This window comes from Narcine bancroftii, chromosome 2 (genome assembly GCF_036971445.1).
Source record: "Narcine bancroftii isolate sNarBan1 chromosome 2, sNarBan1.hap1, whole genome shotgun sequence".
NCBI lineage: Eukaryota > Metazoa > Chordata > Chondrichthyes > Torpediniformes > Narcinidae > Narcine > Narcine bancroftii.
Window position 1 is genome coordinate 192,817,918 of NC_091470.1, and position 17,907 is coordinate 192,835,824.

General features: G+C 56.6%; 1 protein-coding gene across 4 annotated transcripts in view; it reads right to left on the minus strand.

Annotated features, from left to right (window-relative positions):
* Nucleotides 1-17,907, minus strand: part of LOC138754865 (calmodulin-binding transcription activator 2-like) — an 81,716-nt gene that overhangs the window by 49,591 nt on the left and 14,218 nt on the right. For 3 of the 4 annotated variants that reach the window (XM_069919781.1, XM_069919779.1, XM_069919782.1), the window contains 7 exons: nucleotides 15,758-15,893; nucleotides 13,711-13,782; nucleotides 12,691-12,844; nucleotides 11,790-11,930; nucleotides 7,765-9,659; nucleotides 5,656-5,782; nucleotides 4,528-4,665 (listed from right to left, as the gene is read on the minus strand). In XM_069919781.1, the coding sequence (XP_069775882.1) occupies nucleotides 4,528-4,665; nucleotides 5,656-5,782; nucleotides 7,765-9,659; nucleotides 11,790-11,930; nucleotides 12,691-12,844; nucleotides 13,711-13,782; nucleotides 15,758-15,893 (2,663 nt within the window). The remainder of the gene's footprint in view (nucleotides 1-4,527; nucleotides 4,666-5,655; nucleotides 5,783-7,764; nucleotides 9,660-11,789; nucleotides 11,931-12,690; nucleotides 12,845-13,710; nucleotides 13,783-15,757; nucleotides 15,894-17,907) is intronic. The other variant, XM_069919780.1, reaches the window with a different exon arrangement.

Here is a 17,907-nt window from a genome sequence, read left to right on the forward strand (position 1 = left end):
CACTCGGATCCCAGCACTGGCATGGGGACCCTCAGCCCTGGCACAGGAAATCCCAGCCCTAGCATAGGGACCCCTAACGCTGGCACTTGGATCTCAGCCATTACACTTGGATCTCAGCCATGGCACGGGTAACCCCAGCACTGGTACACGGATCCCAGCGCTGGCACAGGGACCCCCAGCCCTGGTACAAGGACCCCCAGCACTAGCACGGGGACACCCAGCACTGGCACACAGATCCTAGCCCTGGCATGGAAATCCCCAGCCCTGGCATGGGGTCCCCAGCACTGGCACGGATCTCAGCCCTGGCAGAGAGACCTCAGCCCTGGCAGAGAGACAGCCCTGGCACAGGGACCCCCAGCCCTGGCACGGGGACCCCCAGCCCTGGCACGGATCTCAGCCCTGGCAGAGAGACCTCAGCCCTGGCACAGGGACCCCCAGCCCTGGCACAGGAACCCCCATCACTGACACTCGGATCCCAGCACTGGCATGGGGACCCTTAGCCCTGGCACAGGAAACCCCAGCCCTAGCATAGGGACACCTAACGCTGGCATTTGGATCTCAGCCATGACACTTGGATCTCAGCCATGGCACGGGTACCCCCAGCACTGGTACTCGGATCCCAGCGCTGGCACAGGGACCCCCAGCCCTGGTACAAGGACCCCCAGCACTAGCACAGGGACACCCAGCACTGGCACACAGATCCTAGCCCTGGCATGGAAATCCCCAGCCCTGGCACAGGGACCCCCAGCCCTGGCACAGGGACCCCCAGCCCTGGCACAGGGACCCCCAGCCCTGGCACAGATTTCAGCCCTGGCCGAGAGACCTCAGCCCTGGCACAGGAACCCCCATCACTGACACTCGGATCCCAGCACTGGCATGGGGACCTTCAGCCCTGGCACAGGAAACCCCAGCCCTAGCATAGGGACCCCTAATGCTGGCACTTGGATCTCAGCCATGACACTTGGATCTCAGCCATGGCACGGGTATCCCCAGCACTGGCACTCAGATCCCAGCCCTGGTACGGGGGCCCCCAGAATTGGGATGGGGACCCCCATCCCTGGCACGGGGACCCACACAATAGCACAGGGACACAGCACTGGCAGTGGGCTCAGCAATGGTATTTGTTACCAGGCTGCTGGTTGCTGGGTCGTGTGGGGGAGGGAGAATGGAAAGTGGGAGACAGTTTGAAATCCAGAGGGGAGTGGAAAATTGGAGGGTGGGGTGGAAAGTTGTAGGGGGGGTGGAAAGTTGGAGGGGAGGGTGGAAAGTTGGAGGGGGTGGAAAGTTGGAGGGAGGGAGGTGGAAAGTTGGAGGGAGGGGGTGGAAATTTGGGGGGTGGAAAGTTGAAGGGAATGGAAAGTTGGAGGGGGGTGGACAGTTAGGAGGGGGGGCGGACAGTTGGAGGGGAGTGGACAGTTGGAGGGGAGTGGACAGTTGGAGGGGAGTGGACAGTGGGGGTGTGTGGAAAGTTGGGGGGGTGGAATGTTGGACGGAGGGGGGTGGAAAGTTGGACGGAGGGGGGTGGAAAGTTGGACGGAGGGGGGTGGAAAGTTGGGGGGTGGAAAGTTGGAGGGAGTGGAAAATTGGGGGGGTTGTGGAAAGTTGGAGGGAGGGGGGTGGAAAGTTGGAGGCAGGGGGGTGGAAAGTTGGAAGGGGGACTGGAAATCCGGAGGGGAGGGGGGTGGAAAGTCGGCGAGGAATCGAGAGGCTGTAGTCAGGCTGACAGCAGCGGCAGATGTGAGAGTAGAGAGCTTCGAGCAACTGGTGTAAACTCAACGTGGATCAGCGCTGGTTCGTCAACAAGGCATTTCTAACCCGGCCTGTTCCCAGCTCCATTGCCAACATACGTCACACTTTGTTCTCACCAGACAGATATTTCATGGCTCGCAGCACACAGCTATTTTAAGCTCCCTAACCTTTCCTAAAACCTCCACGCACGGAGAGGCTGTGACCCCAGTGTCCCCTTCATAACACCTTCACCCACACAGGCCCCCACCCAACACCACGGGAGAGGGAGCCTCACGCTGGGGGAGGGGTGGTGAGGGAGCCCTGTACTGGGGCAATGGTGGTGGGGGGGGGGGGGGATGAGGGAGCCTGTGTTCCAAATGCATTGCAGTAGTGTCCACGCTCATCCCCTGGGGTGCAGAACGAGCTACGGTGAGAGCAGCAGGTTCCTTCCACGGGGACAGATGTGTCACATCAGGACACAAACTCTCTGGGCTGTAATCCCAACCCTCTCTCTCCCCTCCACGAACACTGCTTGACAAACTGAGTCTCCCCTACAGCGTGGATCATGCTCCAGTTTCGAAACCCTGCGCCTGAACTCCACCACTCGATTCCTTCCTCGCGGGGAGCGGAGACACAGCGCTCTCCCACGGGGTTCAACCGCCCAGTCTGACTGACATCGGCTATGTACAGGCTTTGAACAATCCGTTAGCGACCGCGGGATCTGCGCCCAAGATGGCGGCGCCTGTGATCGGCAGCGGTCACGAGGGGTTGCAGACTCCAGGGGAGTGGAGGACTAGTGCAAGGCACCAGAAAATGTGGAGACCACAACCCCGTTTGAGAAAGGGAAGCAGAGGAGATGACTCACAGGATGGTGACCACGGTGGCGGTGAGGGGTTTCTGTGTCTGGAGAAATACACAAGTGGCGGGCTTGAGGCAAGGAGCCCACGCAGGCTGGGGGCTACGGTCAAGGGACTCACACCAGGCTGCAGGGGGACTAGGTATGGAAACCGGGATGCCGAGGGCACTGAAGGGTCCCTGATTGTGTTAGACGTTTGGATCTCGATCTTGGGCTGTGACAGTTTGGTCTAGACCCCGTGCGGCTCAAGGGAGGCGAATCCACGGACACTCGGTGGGGTCTCTCTTTTGCTTCCTTCTCTCAGGCAATTTCAGCTGATGGCGAATCTACGGCCGACAAAAACAATATCTGTGTAATATTATACTGCCTTTATTACATGACAATAGATTGAATCTTGAATCAGAAGGGCTTGTAAACACCAACCTTCAGATTCAAGGAGAGCTCGTTCCAGATATTATCAGATGCTGAAATGGACACATGCCTGCTGTGTACACTTTAACTCTATCTTCCGTAATACTCAGTGGATATCTCATATCTCAGTGGATGTGTCAATGGGAGAGGTCCAGAGAAGGGGCCCCCACCATGGCAGCTGACTTGCAGGGCATGCTAATGGCCAGCAGATGGTGGTGATGTGGCACAGGCCGGTGAGCGGAGATTTTGGTTGGACACTGTGGTCTTCATCTGAGTGGACAGGCCTGGGGGAAGGGGAGGGGGCGGTGGTGGAAGGAGCGCTGGTGGGAAGGGGGCGGGGGGGGAAGGAAAGCCCGTGAAGGGGGGAGGAATGCCGGGGAGGGGGGAGCTCCAAGGAAAGGAATGCCAGGAGAGAAAGGTGCTCCAGGGGGAGGGGGGGGAACTTCAGGGAAGGTAACTCCAGGAGGGGGGGGGAACTCTGGTAGCATGGGGAGGGTGCTCTGGGGGAGGGGAGAGTGCTCTGGACAGGAGTGGGGGGGGGGAAACTCTGGTAGCATGGGGAGGATGCTCTGGGGGAGGGGAGAGTGCTCTGGACAGGAGTGGGGGGGGCAGGAGGCAGGAAAACTGGTTTGTAGGTGCCCAAGGGATGGGGCTGGAGGGGCAGAATGTTCCCAGACTGTGGCCTGTCCCAGAACGATGCAGCTGATCCCTGTGCCCAAGAACAAATCTTTAGGAATGCCACTGGCTGCAACAGGCACTGGAAATGTCACTCTCTGGGAACGTCGGACACGGGGAGCGTCGGCCAGAGGAAAAGGTAGTCTCTGGGACTATTGCATACTGAAAATGTCTAGCATGGGTCTGCAGCTCTCCAGGAAGACCCCTGGGCACTGGGAATGCCACATTGTGGGAACCACCACACTCACTGCTGTCCACTTTACCCAGGACTGGGGAAACCGGGGGCTGTGCTCCAAGCACATTACCGAGTGGAGAATACCTCGCCGTTCCTTCACCGTCACTGGGTCAACACCCCGGACTCCCTCCCTGGCACCACGGAGCCATACCACGAGGGGCGCAGTGGCCAATGGGCAGCACCCACCACCATCACAGCCTCGGACCCCCTGCTCATGCCAAGGTGGCCTCATCCTGTCCCTGCGGAGCCCATATCACTCCCTCTGCCCACTCACTGTTGCTCGGTCCTGGATGCCCATTCCTTTCCCCGGAGCCCACACCAGTACTGAACCCCCAGAGCCCAGGCCGGTACTGACCCCCTGGACCCCAGGCCAGTACTGATCCCCCGGGGCCCAGGCCAGTACTGATTCCCCGGAGCCCAGGCCAGTACCGACCCCCTGGAGCCCAGGCCAGTACTGACCCCCTGGAGCCCAGGCCGGTACTGATCCCCCAGAGCCCATGCCGATACTGACCCCACTGGATCTTACACTCTGATCCCCCGGAGCCCAGGGTAATGCCCAACCCTCCCCACGTCAGTGCCCACACTAGCACTAACCTCCCCCCTCCCCCATGCCCATGCCTACCGTCCAGCGACAGCCAGTCGAGCTGGGAGCTGGGCAGCGCCAGGCTGCCGCGGGCTCGGTACTCGAACAGCACTGATGCAGACACCAGCCAGGGCTCCTGCCGTGTCACCCACAGACGCACCAGGCCTGCCATGTGAGCTGGGAAACAACGGCACCTGTTAACCAGGAGTCGGCTCTGATCAAGACACTAGGGAAGGCGACAGGGTCAGGGGGCCTGGGTGTGCAGTGTTCGGGGTCAATGACCTGACAGAGGGCAGGGACAGGGTTCAAGGAAGAAGGGAAGGGGGACAGAGTGGTCATGTGATGGGAGGTCGGGGGGGTCATGTGATGGGAGGACTGGGGATCGTGTTGATGGGAGGAGGGGGGGTTGTGTGATGGGAGGACGGGGGTGTCGTTTGATGGGAGGACAGGGGGGGTCGTGTGATGCGAGGACGGGATGGTTGAGTGATGGGAGGACGGGGGGTTCGTGTGATGGGAGCACGGAAGGGTTGTGTGATGGGAGTACAGGGGGGGTCTTGTGATGGGAGGTTGGGGGGGTCGTGTGATGGGAGGTCGGGGGGTCGTGTGATGGGAGGTCAGGGGTTATGTGATGGAAGGTGTGATGGGAAGACGGGGTGTTGTGTGATGGGAGGACGGGGGTTCGTATGATGTGAGCAGGGGGTCGTGTGATGGGAGGACGGGGGTGTTATTTGATGGGAGGACAGGGGGGTCGTGTGATGCAAGGCCGGGGTGGTCGAGTGATGGGAGGACGGGGGGGTCATTTGATGGGAGGACGGGGGAGTCGTGTGATGGGAGGACGGTGGGGTCGTGTGATGGGAGGTCGGTGGGGTCGTGTGATGGGAGGTCGGTGGGGTCGTGTGATGGGAGGTCGGTGGGGTCGTGTGATGGGAGGTCGGTGGGGTCGTGTGACGGGAGGTCGGTGGGGTCGTGTGATGGGAGGTCGGTGGGGTCGTATGATGGGAGGTCGGTGGGGTCGTATGATGGGAGGTCGGTGGGGTCGTATGATGGGAGGTCGGTGGGTCGTGTGATGGGAGGTCTCGGGGGGTCATGTGATGGGAGGTCGGGGGGGGGAACGACAGGAGGTGGAAAACAGGGGGACGGGTAGTGTGGAGGGCTGGGTGCACTTACCGGGGCAGTAGCAGCGGAGAACACCAGACTGTATGAGTGAAGCTGGCACCGTGATCTGGTCGAAAACGCAGGAGAAACTGTTACTGTTGTCGCCCCAGGGTCCAGTGATCAGCACCTTCACCCCTCCCTGTCGGTGAAACCGGGACGTCAGTCGGGCATGGCACTCACTTGTCAGTAATGCCGGTCATTCCCTACCCGGTCACCCACCTCCCCCAGTCGCTCTCCCTATCACCCACATCCCCTACCAACTGTGACCCATCATCCACCCACTCCCCCACCCAGTTCCCTTCTTAGCACTAGTGTGTCGGGGTGTAGGTGTGTGTGTGCGTGTGTATGTCAGGGGTGTAGGTGAGTGTGTGTCGGGGTGTAGGTGAGAGTGTATTTGGCATGTTGGGGAATGTGTCAAATATTGAACACTGCAGGAAAGTACAGGCCCTTCAGCCCCTCGATGTTGTGCTGAAGAATATATTCATGGCACAAAAAAAACAACCCTCCCTACCCCATAACTCTCTATTTTTCTTTCATCTCTGGTCTTGTCTTTTAAATGCCCCAATATTCCAGCCTCCACCATCACCCCAGGCAAGGCATTCCAGACACCACAACTCTGTGTAAAAAAAAAAAGTCCCCCTGACATCGCCTCTAAACTTCCCTCCCTTCACTTTGTACAGACATCCTCTGGTGTTTGCCGATCCCACCCTGGGAAACAGGCGCTGGCCATCCACCCTGTCTATGAAAATCTTATAGACCTCTAGCAAGTCTCCTCTCATCCTTCTACGCTCAACTAGCCTTGCCTCATAAGATTTATTTTCCAATCCAGACAACAGCACAGAAAACAGGCCATATAGTCCTTCTGGTCTGTGCTAGCCATTATCCGCTGGTCCCATTGACCTGCTCCCACTCCATAACCCTCCAGACCTCTCCCGCCCATGTATCTATCCAATTTATTCTTAAAACCCAAGATCGAGCACACAATCACCACACCAGATGGCAGCCCGTCCCACACTCCCAACACTCTCTGAGGGAAGAACTTTCCCCTAATGTTCCCCGTAAAGCTTTCCCCTTTCAGCTTAAAACTATGACCTGTTGTATTATCTCCCCCAATCTGTGGAAAAAGCCTCCTCGCATCAATTCTGTCTCTACCTCTCATAATTTTGTAAACTTCCATCAAATCTCCCCTCATTCTTCTTCACTCCAAGGAATAAAATCCCAACCTGCTTAATCTTTCCCTGTAACTCTACTCCTGAAATCTGGCAACATCCAAGTAAATCTTTTCTGCACTCTTTCAATCTTATTGATATCCTTCCTGTAGTTTGGTGATCCAAATTCTCCAAATTTGGCCTCACCAATGTCTTAAACAACTTCAACATAACATCCCAACCCCTATACTCAATACTTTGATTTATAAAGGATAAGATGCCAAAGGTTTCTTTACAATCCTGTCCACCTGTGACACCATGTACCGTGTATGTCCTACCTTGGTTTGCCCTTCCCAAAATGCATCACCTCATATTTGTCTGCATTAAACTCCATCTGCCATTTATTGGCCCATTCTCCTAGTTGGACCAGATCCCTCTGCAAGCTTTGAAAGCCTTCCTCACTGTCCACAACGCCTCCAATATTTGTGTCATCAGCAAACCTGCTGATCCAATTTCCCACATTATCATCCCTGGGCACACCACTCGCCACAGGCCTCCAGTCTGAGAAGCAACCATCTACTAGCTTCTCCTACACAGCCAATTTCAAATCCAGTTTACAACCTCTCAATCTCCCATATGGGATCTTTTCAAAGGCCTTACTAAAGTCCACGTAGTCAACATCCACCGCCTTTCCTTCATCTACCTTCTTGAAAATCTACAAGATTCATTAAACATCTTGGTCAACCTCCTCTGCCCCCTCTCCATGGCTTCCACATCCTTCCTGTAATGAGGTGACCAGAACTGAACACAATATTCCAAGGGTGGTCTCACCAGAGGTTTGCAGAGCTCGTCTCTTGGACTCAGTCCCCCGACTAATGAAGCCCATCATACTGTCAGCCTCCTTCACTATCCTATCAACCTGTGCAGCAACTTGGAGATGTTTGGATTTGGACACCAAGGATCAGGTACTCACCTCTGGGTAGGACCACTCGGGAGAGAAGTCGGTGATGCACGCGGTCTGGCTGTTCTCTGCACCATTGGAGGAGGCTGCAGGAGTGGCTAGGTCATCGGGGAAGGGCAATGAGCCAGTAGAGTCCATGGGTTGCAGGGAAGCCTGTTGTGGTGGCGGGGGGCTGTAGGTAGCCAAGGGGCAGGATACCTTGGGGTACTGGCCCAGCACCTCTGCTGCTCGTCCCAGGCTGTACTGACCGTGGCCCCTGGCGCCCTCTCTGCCGCCGTCCGCCATGAAATCTGGCATCAAGTCGGGGAACTGGCCGTCGAAAATGTCAAAGTGGTCAATGGCCAGGTCGATGTGATCTGGAGGCACGGGCGCCGAGGACAGGTCACTCTGGATGATGGAGTACAACTCGCTCACGTTGCCACACTGCAGTTCCGCATCCACCCCATCACCTGCCTCCAACTTGACAGCACTGCTCTGCAGGCTTGCTTTGTTCGCGTCTCCGTTCAACTGCGAGGTGTCCATGGGCGTTTCTCCCTCCGGGTCCACTGGCCGGATCGGCCCAGGTTCAGGAACGACCGCAGGGTGGAGATGCCCAGGCCCAGATGCAGGGTGAAGAGCCTTGGGCTCAGGCCTGGCCACAGGGCAGAGATCCATGGGCCCAGCTACAGAGCGGAGAGCCTCAGGCTCCGGGCAGTGATCTCCAGGCCCAGCAATGGAGCCGAGAGCCCCAGGCTCAGGCCTGGCCACAGGGCAGTGATCCGTGGGCCCAGACACAGGGCTGAGAGCCTCAGCCTCAGGCCCGGCTGCAGCGCCGAGATCCCTTAGCTCATGTGCAGGCCTACTTGTTTGGCTAAGAGCCCCAGCCCCAATCCCAGTGGTGGGCACCAGTTCCTCCTTCACACTGCTGCTGCCACAGGCCTCCCGGGTCTGCAGGTCCTCTGGCCCAGAGGGTGCTGCCTCTGACATGCCCGTGCCGTCTTTGCCAGTCTCGGCAGTGAAGTGGTGTGCTGAGGGCAGGGAACCACCTGGCGCCGTGTGCTGGGGCAAGGCTGTAGAGTAATCTGTGGACGAGGCGTAATCCATGTTCTCCAGTGTAGTAGCTGAGTGGAGGGCAGGAGACCCCATCCGCACCTTGGTAGCCCTGGGCAGCATCTGTGAGAAGCTGGATGCAGAGGAGGAGTTCGAGACTCGGTTGTTGGACCGGGACACCTCACTCTCCCTCTTCAGCTCAGGCAGGCGGAAAGGCCTGGGGATTTGGCCCCTTCCTCCCCCGTACGTCTGGCCCTGTTTCGGGCTGTTCAGGAAGGAGTCGGGGTCAAAGATTTCGGTGTCCATGTGGGTCTCGGCGGCCTTGGGCAACGCCAGGTCTCCTGCAGAGCCGGGCAGCAGGGCTACGGCAACGGTGGAGGCCTGCGTGGGAGGCGTCACCCCCTTGTCCAATGCCCCAGCCTGCCCGCTGGTGGTCAGCTGCAGGCTAGGAGTCAGCCCTGGTCCGGCCAAGGGCTCCAGCTTCTCCCTGGTGCCCGCCATCAAGATCACGGCACCGCGCGGCAGGCAGCAGGCAGCCGTGCCGAGGCCTGGCACACTGGCAACTGGGCCGGGCTGGCGGTGGTTGGAGCAGCCGTTGGCACGCCCAGCTGGGGAACGGCGTGAAGCATCGGGGTGGGACGGGAAGCCGGCAGAAGGAGGCTCGCTGCTCCCATTAGTGCAAGGGCCCGCGTTCAGCAGCTTGGCCGCCCTCTTGTCCTGGAGGCCGGCTTTGCTCTCGCCCTCCACCTTGCCGTCCCCCACCGACAGGTTCTGCACTTCTGTCAGAGCGGAGCAGGGCGTCAGCCGCACATCGATCTTCGGTGAGATAATCCGGTGCTTGGTGCTGTTACATCTGTGGGGAACAGTCCCAGCGCTGCCTGGAAAACACCGACAGGCAGCCAGGTCAGCCACGCCTCAGCAACATCCCCTTCCCAAAGCACTGTGGTGGGCAGTGCAGCTAATATACAGGGAGGCCATTACATCCCATCCCGTCTGTGCTAGCTTGCACAGTATGTGCAAAGCCCAAGGTTCCCGGCAGCTGAGGCAGGTTGTGTTCGATCCACAAGGCACCTGATGCTGGGGGGGGTCCGGGGTTGGGGCAGTTGGGAGGTCAAGGCTGGATGCCCTGCTCCCTGGGACAGAGAAGGAGGCAGAATTACTGAACATACTTGTGCAATCGGCAAATTTTTGGACTACAATTCAAGGCGAAAAAAAAGTGGGGGATGACTTTTAAACAGATCAAACTTTTGACCTTGGGCAGGGCCAGGTAGTAAATGCAGGGTGGGGGTTGGTGGCTGGAGCATCGGGAGGTCGGGTGGGAGGGAGGTCGGGGCGTCGGGAGGTTAGACAAGAGGGAGGTCGGGTGTCTGAAGGTCAGACGGGAAGGAGGTCAGGAGGGATGTTGGGGTGTCAGAAATCGGATGGCAGCGAGGTCGGGAGCTCAGACGGGAGGGAGGTCGGGGCGTTGGATGAAAGGGAGATCGGGGAGTTGGGAGATCAGACAGGAGGACGATCGGGGATTAGGGAAATCAGACAGGAGGGAAATCGGGGAGTTGAAAGGGAGGTTGGGGATTTGGACGGGAGGGTGGTTGGGGAGTCGGACGGGAGGGCAGTTGGGGAGTCAGACGGGAGGGCGGTCGGGGAGTCGGACTCGATGGTCAGCGTGGGCACAGACGGCCGAAGGGCCTCAGCGACCCTGATCTTCCCTCGGGAGGGAAGCACAAAAGTCCGCAGATGCTGTGACTGTGGTAAAAACACACAGAGATGCTGAAGGAAGCCAGCCGGTCTCGCTGCTGACAATTCGGGCCTGAGTCCTTTTTTGAGGAAGAAAGCAAAGAACAAGCGGTCATCTGAGGACTGGGGAAAGGGGGTACAGACAGGGGAGAGAAAGGGGGTACAGACAGGGGAGAGAAAGGGGGTACAGACTGGGGAGAGAAAGAGGTACAGACTGGGGAGAGAAAGAGGTACAGACTGGGGAGAGAAAGGGGTACAGACTGGGGAAGAATGGGGAGGGGGAGGAGACCAGACCCACAGACAAAAGGTGTTAATTAGATATGATATGAGGAAAGGTGAGAATTAAGTTTGGCTCTGTGAAAGGAGATGGGGAAAAGAGAGAGAGTCAGAGAGATGGGGAAAGGTGACGGGGAAGAAGGAGGTTAATGAAAACCGGAGAATTCTACGTTAATGCCATCCGATTGGAGGGCGCCCAGACAGAAGATGACATTTCTCCCATTTGCGGGTGGTCACAGTCTTGCAGTGCATGAGATCATAAACAGGCATATCAGTGAGGGAATGAGATGGGGAATTGAAATGGGCAGCCACTGGGAGATCCACACTGTTGCAGCGGACAGAGCGATGTCCCAGTCTGCGTCCAGTCTCTCCGACATAGAGGAGACCACAGCAGGAGCACCGGATGCAGCAGGCGACCTCTGCAGATTCACCAGTGAAGTGTCGCTTCACTTGGAGGGGTTGAATGGTGGTGAGGGAGGAGGTGTGGGTGTAAGTGGAGCAGGTAGGTCCCGAGGGGACGATTGGCGGGAAGGGAAGAAAGTATTCTCCAGTCTCTGACACCTTCCTGTTCTTTGCTCACACCTTGAGAAAGGGGCTCAGGCCCGAAACGTCAGTAACATATCTTTACCTCCAGTGGACGCTGACGCTGCGAGGCCGGCTGAGATCCTCCAGCATTTACTGTGTGTTTTTACCATCTTCCCTCTAACCCATTCTGCCCCCATTCCCATCAACTCCCCAGATTCCTGGGAGGGGGGGGGGGAAATGCCGGTTCATCCATCCTCCCACCTTTGGGATGTGGGAAGAAGTAGGATCCCTTGGGGAGGGTGGTGGAACGGAGAACGGCAAACTCCACGCAGACAGTGTGCTGGAGGTCAGAATCAAACTGCGGTTCGCATGGCGGGTTTGAAGAGCCCACCACCCACCCCGCTCAGGCTCCCCCTCACACAGACTGTTGCACAGATAGACTGGCCCTCGCTGCCAGACAAGAACCCACTCACCGAGGCCAGCGTTGCAGAGGCAGGCGTGCGTGCGAGGCTGGGGCTTTGCGTGATGACTCTCCATGACCTGATGGACTAGCTGCTCGATGGAGAACTCCGCCACTGTGTTGCAGTTGTCACAATTCCACTTAATGCAGTGGACTGGAATGGAGAGAAGAGTCCGTCAGTGCTCCCCTCGCCACGCAGGCCAAGGCAGGTCAGCCGTACCCATACCCAGGGATGTCCCGCAGGCAGGTCAGCCGTACCCATACCGAGGAATGTCCCGCAGGCAGGGGCAGATCAGCCGTACCCACACCCAAGGATGTCCCGCAGGTCGGGGGCAGGTCAGCCTCGTACCCACACCCAGGAATGTCCCGCAGGCCGCAGGCAAGTCAGCCTCATCCATCCCCACACCCAGGGATGTCCCGCAGGCCGGGGAAAGTCAGCTTCGCCCCCACCCTCAGGGTTGTCTTCCCCCACCGCCCCCCACTACCAGAGACTTTTCTCCCACCCCCATGGACTCCTGCCCCAGACCCCTCTCCTACCACCATTCTACAATATTGGGGGATAAAGGAAATATGGTGGGGTGAAGGGAACGGTTTGATGGGGATATTCGGGGGAATTGAGGTCAAAGGTGGAGGGCCAGGGTAGGGGTTCAAGGGGATTTTGGGTGTTCGAGGGATGCCAGAATGAGGAGGTCGTCTGGGGTGGGAAGGAATGATTGGTGTGGTGGGTCAAGGGAGGTCAGTGCAGTGGGTCAAGGGGGTTCAGAGCAGTGGGGTCTGTGTGGTGGGTCACGGGGATCAGTGCGGGGGGGTGTCGAGGGGAATCGGTGCAGTGGGTCAAGGTGGGGGAAATCATTGGGTTATGGGGATTGGGAGTACGGGCAGCCCTGACCACTGCCCCACTGACACACACTCACACATAGGTTTGAGCTGACAGATGAGCTCCTCCCTGGACCATTTGAGCCACTCCCTGCGGTCACTGCTGCCGGCACTGAGGATGGGACTGCACATCTTGCCACAGTCTTCAACATTCGGCACGTTCAGGTAGTGAACCAGCACGATGTCAGGGTTCTATGGGGAAACACCGCGGGCACAGGTCACAGTCTGCATGCACACTGAACACATGGCCGGTCTACAATGCAGGTGAGAGTCACGGACGCCATTTGCGAGGGAGAGTTCACCGCCCTCAATCCCCGCTCCATCCTGAGATCCTCTGCATGGGCCTGGGGCTCCACCTTGGAAGGAGAAACCCACAGCTGACCTTAGGTGGGTGAGGTAGGTTAGAAACACATGTTCCTGCTGCCAGTGAACACAGGACGCAGGGAATACAGGACTTAATTATGGTTTTTGGATGGCAGCCATGTAACGGCACAATCAAGGAATCTTGCCACTACACGGGCAGTCTGAAAAGGGAACGTGCAGGAATTTGGAGTCGATTTATCCCATAGGGCCCCTACAACTTTGTGGAGGTAGCCTGCAGTGTAAATTGTACCAGAAAAATTCGTTGTCGCTCATCTGCTCCACTGCCGTCCAACTCCTGGGTCTGTCGCACTCAGTCTAAAAAAGCGCTCAGTGTGAATGAGCACACGGGCAGTAATTTTTTTCCACTATTTTCTCGACATTGCAGTCTAAAAACCATGTGTGTGTACAGGGCCCAGAGCGTTCAGGACTCAGTCAGGAACTCAGTCATGTGCAATGGTTAACATCTGATATTCAGCACAGTTAGGGTAGCAATTAATGCAAAGCTGTTTCAGCGCCAGCAACTGGAGTTCCAATCCACGCTGTCTGTAAGGAGTTTGTACGTTCTCCCCATGTCTGCATGGGGTGGGGGGGGGGGGGTGCTCCCACTGTTCAAAATGTACGTGGGGTTGTAGATTAATTGGGCAGCACTAACTCGTGGGGCAGAAGGGCTACATTCAACTAAATTAGATTCCTACCTGGAGAAGCCAGTAGCACCTGCGGTGGAATGTGGGAACGATTGAAGAGTGCACATAGCAACCATACAGACACTGCAGAAAGAGGCGGGGAGAGGGTTAGTGTATGTTAAAGCCAGAGCCCTCCCAGCTCCCCCCATCCCATCCCCATCAGTCCCAAAGCACGGCGATGCACTCTCGCCTCCGGGCCAGAGGGATACCGCACTGCCCTCCATCCCCGCTCCATCCTGAGATCCTCCAACCGGGCCTGGGGCTCCACCGTGGAAGGTGAAACCCACGGCTGACCCTAGGTGGGTGAGGTAGGTGTCCCACACAGCAGGAGGGAGCCTCTTACCTCTGCTCCTCCCCCTGTGAGTGTGGTCACAGCCGAACCTCCCGCTCCCCCCCCACGTCCTCCTGATACCCTCCCTCCTGTCGATGGTGGGGGAGAGAGACTGACCAATCTCTGCATGGGCACTGCCCTGTGATCAGGGAGTGGAAGGAATCCCCTGTATTCTGCTGGACTTTGCCCTTTATCTCAGCTGAACAGCAGAAGCCAAGCAGACGTTGCCCAGTCTCCCCGGCAGTGACCAGTTATTTGATCCATTGTCGCCTGGGCCCATTCTGTCTCCCCAGGAACCAGCCTGTCACCCTTGGGCCTGGCCTGTGTCTCCCTAAGTCTCATCCTGTCTCCCCAGGGCCAAGCCTGTGCTGAGCCCTGATCTGTCAGAGGCGCTCGTTGGACCCGAAGCCCGACGGGTGTTGCAGGAGCCGCTCTGGGATAATGTGAGCCGCCTCGCGGCGTTTTGCGCTGTGCTGTTTTGGGATGCGCCGAAGCAGTGCCAGTACAGGCTTGCTCCTACACACTTCATCACTCTCGTCAGTTGCCCAGACACACCGTGGCAGTCTGTTTTACCACCTGTAATTGAGGTGGGTCCCCAGTGGAAGTTCCTTTATGCAGGATTCCTCCCCCTTTACATCAGAGATCTGGGGTGGAGAGTGATGCACAGAGCAGTGCCGTGTAACAGATTGCTGAGTCAGTTCACCGACACCCCAGCCGCCATCTCTGAGGAGTGCATGAGGCTGCAGCCCCTCTTCGCCCACCTGAAGGGGCTGCTCCTCAAACTCTGGCTGCCCTCCAGCCCCCATGGGTCCTGACCTATGGCCACCTAGTGCGGAAGGAGGCCAGGCGTTGGGTGGATCTCCTTGTGGAGTTGCTGTCGAGGTTGACGAAACTGGCCATTAACAGGGCGAGGCAGCAGGTGGTTGAGGGGGGTGGGAGCGTTGACTCTCCTTCGGGGGGGGGGGGGTTATGTCCGGGCCCATTGGACCAGGAACATGCAGTGTCTGAGGGGACGGTGGCCGGCCAAATTCAGGGAACGGTGGGGCCCACAGGGGATCGTGTGTGTGGTAGCTGACGTAATTTGATGTGCAATAGAGAGGTGGTTGTAATTACTGCCTATGACGGTTTTGTTGCCACGTTTTTGCTGGTTTTTGGTTGTGGTTGTAGTTCTGGGTGCGTTTTGCGTTGTTAAAGTTGTAGTTTGAATAAAGTTTGCATGTTTATTTAAAAACAAAGGGGTCCTGGGAGGGAGTTGGCCCCATGTAGCAAGCCCCCCCACCCCATCAGGGTCTGAAACCCAGGCTATCTCTTGCCCTCACTCCAAACCAGCATTGTCCGGTGAATCCACCGAATTTCTGGGGAAAGGTGGTCTCCACTTTCATTGAAAGAGAGCAGGGGCAATGCCCCTGCAGTGGCACTGAGACCTCGCCGAGAGCAGATGGCCCATCCAGCACCACTCTCCGCCGTCTCGCAGCTCCGCAACCCCCCCCCCGTGCAACCTGTGCAGAGTTTGCATGACCCCACCCCCGGCTGCTTTGGTTGGGGGGTGCTGATGTGATGGGGAGGGGTCAAATCAGTGGGATCATGTGACAGAGAAAATCAGTGGTGCAGTAGGGCTGGTGAGATGGCAGAAAGGTGATGGATGGGCCAAATGCTTCCCGTCTCCTCTGTCAGCAGGCGCCCCATGAATCTGCGCAGGTCCGTCTGGGCCACTCAGCCTCCACACACCTCCATTCCCTGCACCTTCAGCTTCATGTGGTCCTCCCTGGTGGTCTTCCCGTCCTTCCTCTTTTTCCAGCAGTACCCATCTTTCCGATACTTCACCTTCTTCCTGTTGTACAGGATTATCGAGCCGTTAAGTGGCCTGTTCAAGAGATTCAAGATTCCTTTATTGCCACATCGTAAGATTAACATGCACAATGCACTTCAACATTCACCTGCCACACGCCAAGCCAAGAGCCATTAGCGTTCTCCTAATAACAGGCCACGCCTTTATAGCGCTGGCGACCGGGGTTCAAATCCAGTGCTGACTGTAAAGAGTTTGCATGTTCTCCCCGTGTCTGTGTGGGCTTTCTCCGGGTGCTCCGGGGGCAGGGATGTAGCTGAATTGGGTGAAATTGGGCGGCACAGATTCGAGGGCCGAAAGGGCCTGTAGCTGAGCTGTGTGTCTAAACCGAAAGAAGAATGTTAAGAAAGAGAAGCAAAAGAGACCCAGAATGTCCGCTGATTTTCCCCCAGCGCTGGTTCCAGGACGTTAACAAAGAAAACACCGTTGGCTCCTCAGAGCCATGACCGACAGTAGGACCTGCGGAGCAGCGCTGTGCCTCCGGTCCCTGCTCTCCCGGGTCCGCACCAGTGGCAGGGCTGCCGTTACAGCAACTCCAGCAGTCCCGCCATGTTCTTCTTTACAATCTACGAGTGATGTGACTTCACAAAGACTTAACAGGAGTGGAGGCTCAGCAGGCAGGGGTGGGGTGCGGGGGGGGCAGATCAACAGAATGGAGTGGGGGGGGGGCATTCAATTGTCTAATGGTAGTTGCAAAGCATCGGAATGGAAGTTAATACGGAGGGTCAAGAAGATCACTGGGGTCTCTCTTTCCTCGACTGATGGCATTCACTGGGACCGTTGCCTAAATAGGGCTCAAATAATTATAGTGGATCTTTTCCATCCCACGCCCAGGGTCTCTGACCTACTCCCATCAAGGGGGAGGTACAGGGGCATCAGAATCAGGACGGCCAGACTAGGGAATGGCTTCTTCCCGCAGGCTGTGAGATTGTCCAAGGAGGTTCATTCGGGGAAACATTTGATGCTGAATGTCATGACCACATTGAATTTAACCTTTAAGGTCAAATGAAGTTCAAAAGTGTTTTTTGACCAGCTTGTACTGACTTGCATTACTGGTGACTATAATTGTGGTAACATTTGACGCTGAATGTCGTGACCACATTGAATTCAACTTTCAAGGTTGTATGAAGTTCAAAAGTTCAACAAAAAAGTTGACCTTGTACCAGGGACACCTCGATTAGTTACAAGGATGTGCATCAACGTACATTCAGAATAAAAACAAGTGACCAAACCCAGTTCAATATGGACCCAAAAAAGTGAAGCAACGTGGGCAGAGGCTCTTCACGAGCCTGTAGAGTTAGACAAAGCAAGAGACAGCAGAGGGACATCAGCCTCGCCCCTCACTGTTGATGCTTCCAGACAGGCCAGGAGCAGGCAGTGGGAAGCAGAACAGCGACACCAGGCCCGCCTCAGTGCTCAGGGCCTCCAGACGGGCAACGGGCAGGCAGCAGGAAACTGACAATATATATTTATGCAGAATTACCATGAGGTTTTTGGGTCTTTTGTTTCAACCAGGTAGTCAACAACTGAGTGTTTTATTTCACAGGCAGCACCGGGGATCCTGCTAGTATTTATATATATTTATTTTGAATTTTAAATATATATATTTCTGAAGGGACGTACAAGAGTGTGCAGAAATGTGTGTTCATAGACATATATACTGTATTTTTTAGTGAGAATTAAACATTATTTTAATACTTTAAAAGCCTTCTCTTGTTGTTTAAACACTGTTACAAGTGATTTGCAGTTGCTACTGGGCTGTTTTTTAAAAATGACCAGTTCTCCGAAAAAAAAATTTATCCGACATCGACCCGGTCCCGACCATTCCGGATGATCAGAGTTGAACTGTATATACTGTACGTGAGTATATACATATATATATATATATATATATCTTTGGCTTGGCTTCGCAGACGAAGATTTATGGAGGGGGTAAAAAGTCCACGTCAGCTGCAGGCTCGTTTGTGGCTGACAAGTCCGATGCGGGACAGGCAGACACGATTGCAGCGGTTGCAAGGGAAAATTGGTTGGT